We start from the raw sequence: 11,253 nt of genomic DNA, 5'->3' as shown, positions 1-11,253 counted from the left end.
ATCCATAATTAGCTACTAAGATGAACATCCTCTCAAATATACAGCTGAAAGAGGTCATGGTTTTGACATGTTTTGGCACAATAAACTATTTAGCTAAGCAGCAGAATCAGTGGCATGACAGCCACATAAAATTAGCATAATGATAAAACATAAGAGAAATGTAAATTATTTGTAACGTTTAAGATAATCTTACGGAAAGTCTGTGAAGTATTCTGTTAGGATACACTCAGATGATATTGCTAAAGACAACAAAAATTTTAAATTTTCTTTCCTTCCAGAAATTCTTTGAATAGAGGGTACCTAAAATTAGAACAAAACATTTATGAATGTGTTTTTGATGTCATCAAGACTGAGTTCTCTTACAACTGTCCACTGGCAAAACAATCATCCCAAATAAGTCAGCATCAAAATTCAGGCTGTTATTCGTAAACTAAGTATTTGGTCTTTTAATATCTGACATATTTCAATTTGTTTAAGCACTCTGCATTTTTTAATGTTTTTAATTAACTCTGGTCAAAATCTCACAAATTATTTTGCCAGTGTAACTAACAGCTACCTCAGAGCCTGAAAATGAATCTCAAAACTCTGCTTTAAACAAGTTATGAAAGGCACAAACAAGTTCTCATCTCTCAGCAGGATGAGAATGAAAGGAACTATAATTATGTAGTTGGACAGTTTTAAATAATCATCTAAAAATGTTACTTAGTGATTCCTGAGAGTGGCACTAATATAAGAAAAGCATCCCCAAATAGCACTACATTTACTATTTATTAGTTACCCATAATTAACAAGGGGCAAATTTGGGAATAAAGTATTTAAAAATGCATGTTTACAGAATGCTATTAACACTTTCAGTAAATAAATATTGATAGTTGAGAATGGCATTCAAGAATGGTTAAACATGTTTAGGAAAGAGACAACGGGGACTCAGTAAAAGATTAACTATTAATTAGAACCAAGTATATAATACAGTCAAGGCCCATGATAATTTCAAAATGTGGTTTTATTAATGCACTTTAGGTCAAGTGCCATTCTTATTCTACCTTACTCTGGAAGAAATACTGCCAATTATAAATAGTCACAGCAAAATTTTCATTAGACAAAAGTTGGATGTGTGTGTGTGTGGGGGGGGGTTGGTTCATTTATATCATACTGCAAATATAAACTCATGTTTTGAGTTTACAAGCAACACTGAGCAACAATATTTCCTTCTAAATTTTCTTTAAGGCAGATCTGTGTAGCATCGTGTGTGGGTTACTAACAATGATGCAGTGTAGTTTTAGCAAATTTAACTGTTTAATTTTCTCAGTGAAAATAATACATGTGGTCAGGAACAGGCAACAAAATCTCTTCTTGTTCCTCTGCCTGGCCACTATTTTAAAAACACAAGTTTTTCATATATGTATATATATTACTGTATCAAAACACATTTCAACAGACTTCACAGCTCACTTAAAGCTTCAGTTTACAGTCATTCATATGAAAAATTTCTAATATGGGATGTTCACTTAGAAAGAATTCCTCACTGGGATTCCAGTGTTCTATATCAGAAATGGAGAAGTTCTTCTTCAGTGCAATGCTAGACATTTTACCTCTGTTCATTTATGTTTTTCTTTCAAGGGCTCCTGATTTACTTTTGTATCTTCGTTTTTGTATGTTTGACTTATTTCCTTTAGCATCTTCTCAGGTAAGGCAGGTTGATATCTGTATAAATAACCATACGGACGAAGATGATAAACGAGGTATTCTAACTCATACATAGTTGTAGGATCAACATAGTGAAAAGAAACTGCAAGATCAGAACAGCAACCAGGACCCTAAAAAAGTAATGGAAACAGGCATTATTAATAAATAGCACATTGTTAACATACAATATTCAAATACTGATAAAGGAAACACTAATTTTAACAAAATCCAAGCATTAAGGCTGGCAAAGTAAAGCAGAGGCACAAAATTTATTAGACCTGTGAAAGAAACCAAGAGTTTTCAGAGTTCCCAATGATTTAAAATCAAACATGAAGTTACTGAAGTATATCTAACTGAAACAATATTCTCTCATGCCCTATGGATTAGCAAAAAAAGAAAACGCTTGAGACCTCTTCAAATAAAAGGGTCAGCTATACAAAGGATAATGTTCTATTTCTCCAAGTTTTGCTTTCTCTTCATAACTTTCTCACTATGAAGTTTTGCTTGGCTCAGCCTCAGAAAGACACCTTTGGAACATTCAATGACTACAAAGCCTTGCCCAGTATGTGTCTGCAACCTAATACTTCATCGACAAATCAACCCAAACAGTATAGTATTTAAGAGAGGAAGTGCTGAGTCACACCTGGGTTTGCGTCTAAATTTTGCCTACTAGTATATAATCTTGGGCAAGTTACTTAATCTCTATAAGCTTCAATTTCCCTATGTTCAAAAGATGCTTACTTAAAGGAGACAACGTGTCACACACTTGGTACCATGCTTTACCTATAGTAAATGCTCAATAAATGTTAGCTATTACTGACAGAATAATCAAGTTCAGGTGGCCCTCAGTAAGTAGGTCAAAGTAAAACCTTTGTTCAGTTATCTAATTCTCATAGATTTCTAATAGAGTTGGCATGAGAGCAGATTTAAATAAAACAAGACAAAAACAAAATAACAAAAATACAACAAACATACAAAGAGGAATGAAAACGCAAGAAAATAAAACAAATTTTAAAAACTGGTCCCAGACTTAAATAGTCACAAGGTCATCTGGGGGTCAGAATTGGTATCTGGAGACTGTTTCACTCAGATGACTCCAAGAAAACTTAAGTCTCTAACGTCTTTGCAGGGGCCCAGGGAGAAAAACAGTCTGGCAAGTTCCCAGAGAAGATTCATATTGACCTATTAAATTGAACATTTAATAATTCATGTTTGGAAGTATGTAGCTTACAATGCAGTAAAAAATCAAGAAATTGTCCACTGTATTTTCTCTGACATTTCCTTTGAAACAAACACTGGATATGTGGGTTTCCTGGACCACTAAGTAAATGCTGGAAAATTATCTGGTGCCTACTTTTTACAACTTTAGGGAATTTAATAATAGGAACAAATATGAAAAGTAAACAGATAAGTCAACTTGTGATTATCAAACCAGCTCTGTCCAGTAGATATATGTGAGCCACACAATGCAATAGCCATACTTAAAAAGTAAAAATAGGTGAAATTAATTTGAATATATTTTAACTGAATAAATCTATATTATTTTCTTAATATTCAATAGGTGATCAATATTTTTTAAATTACTGATGAAATCATTCTTTTTATTTGTGCTAAGTCCTTGAAATCAAGTATGACTTTTATACCTGAGCATATCTAAATTTTGATAGCCATACTTCAAACACTCAGTAGTCATATATGGTTAGTGGATACTATAGTGGCCAGTGCATAGTAAACTAAAGACTAGGACAAGAGCGGTTAATATTAAATTACTGATCCTTTCTGGAAGCAATTTTATATAACTCTGAAATATTGCAATAATATTTTTGATAAGATTTACTGCATTAATTATGTTATGCTCTATTGCGCTGTTTTGTGACTGGATGGCCAGGATACTGTTTTTATTAAGCTTTATAAGCAATAAAAGGTTATAAAAAAACAGCTAATATTATTAGAAACAAAATACCTAGTCCTTTGCATATGATTATGGATACCCCAAAAACTCGAGAGTAGAGTGAAAAATCATCAGAAATAAAAAATCCAGGAACAGAGCCAGATTTTAAAGATGCTTTTTTTTAAAAAAAAAAAACAGCTTTCATGTATATACTAGTTAAAAAGTTTTAAGAAAAGAGCCCAAGTAGAAGAGTAACAAAAATACTAAAAACCTAGGGAGATACTTAAGAAATAAAGATTTACCTGAAGAAAAGTATAAAACTTTACTAAGGGACCTAAAAGGAACTTAAAAAATCCTGGGCAAAGATGTCCACTGTTCCTAAATTAATAAGTTTATACGCAAGAACAAAGACATGAGAGTTGCCGAAACAATTTAAAAGAGAGGGAGAAGTAAAGGAGAGGAAGACACACTCTTAATAACTTAAAATTTTTGTGAAGCTACAAGGTTCAAAACAATATGGTACTGAGCCAAAACCAAATAGAACAGAACTGAAATCTCACATACAGATCCTACTATAAGTAATGCTATAGTGGATGATAATAAAGGAGGTATTTTTAAATCAGTAATGAAAGCAAGACTCAGTTAATAAATGGTACTGGAATAATCAATTAACAATTTGGAAAAATCAAGAGCTCTCTACATCAACCATATATCAGTAAGTTTCAAATGGATTACAGTTAATGCAAATAAAACTGAAGAATTAATATAATAAACCATATTTGATCATTTCTGACCTATGAAAAGGCAATTTCACACGTAGAGGGTTTTTTAAATATTTTAAAATCCACTTATTTTAAATCCACTGTATTAAGACTGATTGCAAATTTTCTGGTGAAAAATCTACTGCTAGGGAATAGACTGTATGTAGTCCTAGAGAATAGACTTTATTCCTAGGGAACAGACTTTATTCCTAGGCATAGACTTACTTCTAGGGAAGTGAGAAAGTGGTATGAGAAGGGAACTGCATGCAAAGTTCTGAACAACCAGCTTAAGAACATAACTCTTTGATCATCTAGAATATCTCACACCCTAACCTCTAGAAAAAAATTTTCTACACTGTATTTTTAGTGATTACTAGAGAGAAGGAGTGTACGTATGAGACTCAGGATGGCTTTGAAAACAGTTAAATCCCTTAGAGAGAAGACGATTTATTAAATGATGAGTAATAATAGAAGTCTGATTTCACTTTGGGTTTATATAGAACCTCCTGAGAGAGAAGAGACAATATCAGAAGGTTGGGTCAATTTTGGAACTTCCAAGCCCATTTTACAGTCTTCAATACAACTCACAAATTATTATAGAAGGAACATAAAATTTTCCATCCATTTAAAAAGCCAGCACAATTTAAATAAAATATGTACTATAGAAATATTTATTTTGTTAATATAAAGTATATTGTTGGGTATACCCTATATGTAGGTGGGAACTGTGGGCAGTACTCTTAAAGAGAAAGTAGGACATTTTGCTAGTTACAAAATAATGACAATTATGATGTCCCGTTACTGTTACTGTTATGCGTACTCAATATCAGATACTCTCAGTAAAATCTTACATGCATTAGGTGTATTTGTTATTATGCATTTGTAATGTTTTTGAGTTTGGGTATATTTTTGTATGGGAAGGGGTGCAGAATTAAGAAGGGAAGAGGTCAAGTAATCTTGGAATGGTTTAAGAAGAGTTTACACTAAAGAAGCATCCAAAGTAGTACCTCACTAAAACCAAAACAAAAATAGACTATCAAAAGCACACTTGGGAATACATCTGTTTTATAGTTTAGGAAATTCTTGCATCTCTAATAGTAATAAGATGCTAGCATACAGTTTCAAACAACCTCATTACATAAAACTGTGTTTTAAAATGTTTATTCAAGTGGAATTTATCCCAACAAAAGAATATTTATTCTAACATATCCCCTACCCTCCTTTCGGGGGCACATACCCCATTAATCAGAGAGGGGTGCTCATGATGGAAATAACACAAGCTTTTAGAACCAGAGTGGATTTGCAATACTGCCTAGGCTACTTAGCAGGATAGACCAGTTACTTGATTTTCCTGAGCCCCAGTTTTGTCCCCTCTTAAATGCAGGATTGCCGTAAGGATTAGCTATCATTTCTGTGAAGTAACAAGAACACACTGGTGGTTGAGAGCTGAAACGGTAGTGATTTGCTTCAAGTTTTCCTTTTTAAAGCTGATAGCTTAAAGCTTGGGTCAGATATTCTCGGTCAAGGTTTTGAAAACACAGTGCTGTTGACATTTTGGGCTGGATAATCTTTGTTGTGAGGGCTGTCCTGTGCATTGTGGAATGTTTAGCACCTAGTGGGTTTACAGTCTCGTGGGTTTCTATCCATTAGGTGCCAGTAGCAACTGCTAAGTTAACAAGCAAAAAGGTCTCCAGATTTTGCCAAATGTCCTCTGGGAAGCAAAAAAGCCCCCGGTTGAGAACCACTGTTCTAGCTGATGATCTGAAAACACTGGCTCATGAAGAAGAGAAAGGTAGCACAAAGTGTATTATTTGTACCTTAGGGCCAGAGGAAAGAAGGCGAAGAGCACTAGCGACTTGCCTTGAGACATATTAATCAACAAGAGAACTGAGTCTAAAAGCTAGGTTTCATGACTCCCGGTCTCCAGTCATTCACTGCTGCAATGCTCATATAGTGAAAAACCAGCAACAGCCTACTAAATATACATCGGCTGAAGAATGGGTAAGTTACAGTATATTCATATATTAGATTATGACACAGCAGTCTAAATTAATGAAGCAGATACATACATTAATGTTGACAAATTTCAATGTGTGAAAAAGGCATATGTTCAAGTATACATGAGGTATAATTCCACTTAAAGACCTGCAAAACAATATCCTATATATTATTTATACATTCATAAACATGTAGGAAAAATATAAAAACACGCATGGTTATTATAAGTACTAAACTCATGATAGTGGTTAACTCTGAGGAAGGAGGTAAGAGAACTGGACTGAGGAGGGTACATAGGCCTCACTTAGTTCTATATCTTTTTCTTTTAAAAAAAAATCTGAAGCAAATGTGACAAAAGATTAATATTTGGTAAAGCTGGTTGTTGGGTACAAAATAGTATATCCTTCTCAAATATTTAGCTATACATCTGAAATATTTAGTGAAATAATGTATTTTAGATAAAATTCTGACTCAGGAATGTAAGCTAAGGTGTCAAGTGAGATCTAGGACTTATTAGGTGCTCACTGTGTGATAGACAACACGGTCCTACACCGTAACTACCACTGAATGAGACAGGTACATCAGATCCATCTTACAAATGAGGAAACTTAGGCTCAGGAGTTAGGCAAATTCTGTCCATCCAAGGTCATTCAGCTATTAGGTGGGACAGCAGGATTTGAACGTAGGCCTTTCTGAACCTCAAAGTCTTTTCATGCGTTGTTCCTAAAGACGTGAAGGCTCTTTACCCAGATCTTCCCGTAGCCTGCTTTCTAACCTCATTCAGGTTTCTGTTCAAAAGTTACCCTTTAGAGAAGTCTTCCTTAATTGCCTAAACTACAGTACCCCATTCCACTCTGGGTCACTCTCCATCCTCTTACCTGGGTTTACTGTTCTTCAGGGCACTTGCCACTACCTAAAATCATATTATAACTTGACTTGTCTTGCCTGTTTATTGCATGTCTCTTCATCCAGAATGTAAGGTTCATAAGAACTGGAACTTGGCCATATTTACTGCTATATTCTTAGTGCCTGGCATACAGTAGTATGAATATTTGTTGAATTACCACTGCCGACACCTTTGTTCTCATCTACTCTGTTACACTGCCATTCGATATAAAAAGACTAAGGTAGATTCTTAGTTATTGATACTAAAGAAACATACACATTATTAGTTTTTTTTAAGTAAACAAAAGTCAGTCTAAGTATTTATACAGTAATAAAATTTCTAAACTTACCTCTACAGGAGGATAATAGTTATAATTCCAGTACCAAAAGGTTCTAGGCAGATAACCCTTAATTAAATGGTGTTCTGGTACAAAGGGATGAAAAGTTTCTTTTCCAGTGGTATCTCTGGAATCTCCTGCTTCTACATTTATAATTTCCATGCATCTCCCCAGTGCTAAATCTTCGATGGAGGAACTATGCGTACATTTGTCTGTTTTAAATGCATCAACAAATCTCTTCAAGGCTTCTTTGCTCAGTACATATCCTGCTCCTCCACTCATGTAGCCCTGCTTTACATAGGGCTTAAATCTTCTCCCGAAGTAAATGGGTTCTTCAGGGTTGTATTTTGAGAGAAGCCATCTCAAGTTATCTAATATAACATATGTATCATCATCTGCTTTCATAAACCAATCAGCATCTTCTAAATAATGATCATGAACATACTGAAAAGCTTTAATTGTTTTCCAGTATAGTTGGTCTCTGCCTTCTCTGGTTTTTAATCCCACAGCAGGGAAGTCTTTATTTTCTTCTGAACTCATAAATAACACTTTATTACAACGCTGGGCCCATGTAGCTTTGACGTGTTTTGCCTTTTTCTCTAGATTTTGAGGCCCTGTCATTACCCAGCAAAGAATTTTAACCTTCTGATAGAGGTTTTCAGCGATGTCAGTGTTCTCATCTATTAAACAGAAATTGTTTAAAGTTAATTCACATAGTTGTAAAATCCAAATAAATTATACCAAAGAAGACATTTTCTTAAACAATTTCAAAGATCCCCCCCCATCCCCATATACCTCTTTACCATTAGTGATTTAGCTGAAAGAAACAGAACACTGACAGGAATTTCTCACTGCTGTGAATAAGCTTCTGAAGGGCAGTAAAGACAAACTAATGAAGCAGCAGTTCATTTTGGAGTCCACAAGAGTCTAGTGTTAAGAATTTCTACAAGTACCCTGAGGTGGTTTTAAAAATGTTTTCATGACTACCCCAGTTCGAAGAAGAGGAGTTAATGCAAAACAGAGATTACTTCTTACAGTAACATACCTCATTCCAAAATGCAAATCTAACAGTGAGAAACAGAAGAACAGGTAGAGGTAGTATTTCCAAGATTGTCTAGAGCAGTGTTTTTCAAAGCGCTGGTCGGCAAAGAAATAGGGAGCTTATGCCAGAATATAAAGCAACATGTTACTTCTTTCATCAAGGAAGTTTTACAACCTATCAAAACGTCCACTTAACTCAGCAGCGAGCTTAACTGAGTTACATCCTGGTGCAAGATCCTTATTAGGATGCAGACAGGTAACAAACAATTCACAGGCTGTCAGGCCAAGGCTACCTTTTGAGTAACACTGCTCTAGAGGAAGGATCCAACTATGATATTCCAGATCAGTGCTTGGTGAAGGATCAATTTTTATTTCCAATAGTTAGAGACCTATACTTCTGTAAATATGCTAAAAATGAATTACTAATAAAATAAAATTTAAAAAATAAATATAGGGGCTTCCCTGGTGGCGCAGTGGTTGAGAGTCCGCCTGCCGATGCAGGGGACACGGGTTCGTGCCCCGGTCCGGGAAGATCCCACATGCCGCGGAGCGGCTGGGCCCGTGAGCCGTGGCAGCTGAGCCTGCGCGTCCGGAGCACAGCGGGAGAGGCCATAACAGTGAGAGGCCCGCGTACCACAAAAAAAAAAAAAAAAAAAAGAAAGAAAAAAAAAAGAAAAAAGAAATATAAAATACAAGCCCAAAGTTTTTATTTCTAGATTTATTCAAAATTATTGTCAAATTACCATAAAGGTTTCTATTTAATCCTGATTTTAATACTTATTTAGTTGTGGACCAGCATGAGTCTGCAAAACCTCACTTTGTGTAGCAATGCTCTAGGCAGAATTCTGAGGAAACATCCTTAAAGTTAAGGTCAACCAGTGAGTTACAAAAGCTCAGCCCTGCGAAAAATTAACAACTGGAGGCAAAAATTTCTAGTTAACTGATGGAGAGGGAGTAGAAGGAAAGATTGGGCAGGGCATGAAAGTATTCTCACGTCCCTCTGAATTTCAAGAATTCACAATCCAAAAACAGAGAAAATTACCCTCTTTTCAGTCAGAGAGCATTCACATTTCATATACATGAGGAGCCCAATCTCTTAGCTGTACAGATATACCAAATCCTGGATGGTGGCGAAAGTGGTGGAAGCAGCAATCCCCAATATGTTTCACTTAGAACAAGACATCCTTCTCCCTACTGCTGGAATCTGGTAGATAGTCTTTCTCATTCTTTCAATTATTAATTCATTCATTACTCTGTAGTAGGCATGTACTGGTACAGGAGATAAAAAGATGAATAAGACACATGCCTTATTCATGTGTCTTCAGAAGAATTCATTCTAGCATGGGAGCTTGGCATGCAAACCAATACTTGCCATACACTAGAAATGCTATAATAGAGGTATGTATGAAGGTTTCAATGTGCTGAGGGTAAAATAAAGCAATGCCTTATAAACACTATAGAACAGTGGAATGGGAAGTTGGCTAGAATAGAGAAGAAGGGGATATAAAGCAATATCAGGAAAAATAAGAGATGATGCAAAAATTAGGTCTCTAAATGAAGCTCACCAGAAGAAAGGACAAAAGGCATGGTGAAGTTTGCTTGAGAGCAGGTACATGGATATACGGCCTGAACTAGGGCAAGCGTGCTACAGATTGAGAGAAGTAACCTAAAAAATGGTAAAGAAGCAGACTGTTAGAATTTATGAGAAACAGGATTGGTTGGTAAGCAAAGGAAAGCACCTACCACGACTTCATAGTTTGTGGCTGGCTTAGGCAGAAAGTAATGAGCTATATAAAAATAGGAGGAAGAACGAATTTTAGGATTATAAAGGAAAAGGAGTGTGATTTACACATGTTAAGTCTGAGAGAAACAGACCTCTAGCATACCCCACATTCTGTGGACCATCAAGTAGGACAAGTAGATCCTAATATATGTGCCTGCAGTGAGGCCGATCTAGCACAGCCTACCAGGAGTAGAGAAGCCTGGCCCCAACTGATCAACTGAAGACCTAGAGCAATGATACAGATCAAGTGCACAATGATTAAACTGCTCTGTGATAAGAACACGGCTGCTCAGAGCTGAATCACTGTCATATAAACATTCACACACACGACACACTTTGTAATAGTATGCATGTATTTGCTAGTTCATAAAACTCAACAAGGATGTGATACCTCGCCCTCAACCTCAGCTTGAGAGATAGGAAAGAAGCAATTTACTGCCAAAAAGATAAGAGAAAAAACCCTTAATGGGGGACCCTCTGCATTCCAGAATTCCAATGGTTTTCCAAGCTGCTATACTGTTTTCTGTCAAATAAATCACAATTTGCAGAGATCTTTGAATTCTGAACGTCTTCTCGTAGTGTCTGGAACTGGGCTAAGGTAAAGCCAGCAAGGAACAGATGGAAACTAAAATTATGGGGATTGATGACATCACACAGGCAAAGAAAGAGCCAAAGGACAGAAACTTGGAGAAAACCAACATTTAAGGGGCACATAGAGGACATAATTCAGAACATTTGGATGGAGGTAGAAGACCAGGAGAAAATGAAGTCATTATATATAACACATTCCTCGTTTTCTACTTCCCTAATTTTTTATGCCTCTCAAAACAAGAAAAGATTAGTTACGTTAGCTACTGATAAAATATAAAT

General features: G+C 35.6%; 1 protein-coding gene across 4 annotated transcripts in view; it reads right to left on the bottom strand.

The window, feature by feature from the left end:
• Nucleotides 1-985: 985 nt before the first annotated feature.
• The window catches only part of C1GALT1 (core 1 synthase, glycoprotein-N-acetylgalactosamine 3-beta-galactosyltransferase 1), a 35,983-nt gene continuing 25,715 nt past the window's right edge, over nt 986-11,253 (bottom strand). For all 4 annotated transcript variants that reach the window (XM_060156115.1, XM_060156114.1, XM_060156113.1 and 1 more), the window contains 2 exons: nt 7,572-8,239; nt 986-1,817 (listed from right to left, as the gene is read on the bottom strand). In XM_060156115.1, the coding sequence (XP_060012098.1) occupies nt 1,599-1,817; nt 7,572-8,239 (887 nt within the window). In that variant the 3' untranslated portion in view covers nt 986-1,598. The remainder of the gene's footprint in view (nt 1,818-7,571; nt 8,240-11,253) is intronic.

The sequence above is a fragment of the Lagenorhynchus albirostris genome, chromosome 8 (assembly GCF_949774975.1).
Source record: "Lagenorhynchus albirostris chromosome 8, mLagAlb1.1, whole genome shotgun sequence".
NCBI lineage: Eukaryota > Metazoa > Chordata > Mammalia > Artiodactyla > Delphinidae > Lagenorhynchus > Lagenorhynchus albirostris.
This window is presented reverse-complemented; position numbering and strand designations above follow the sequence as displayed.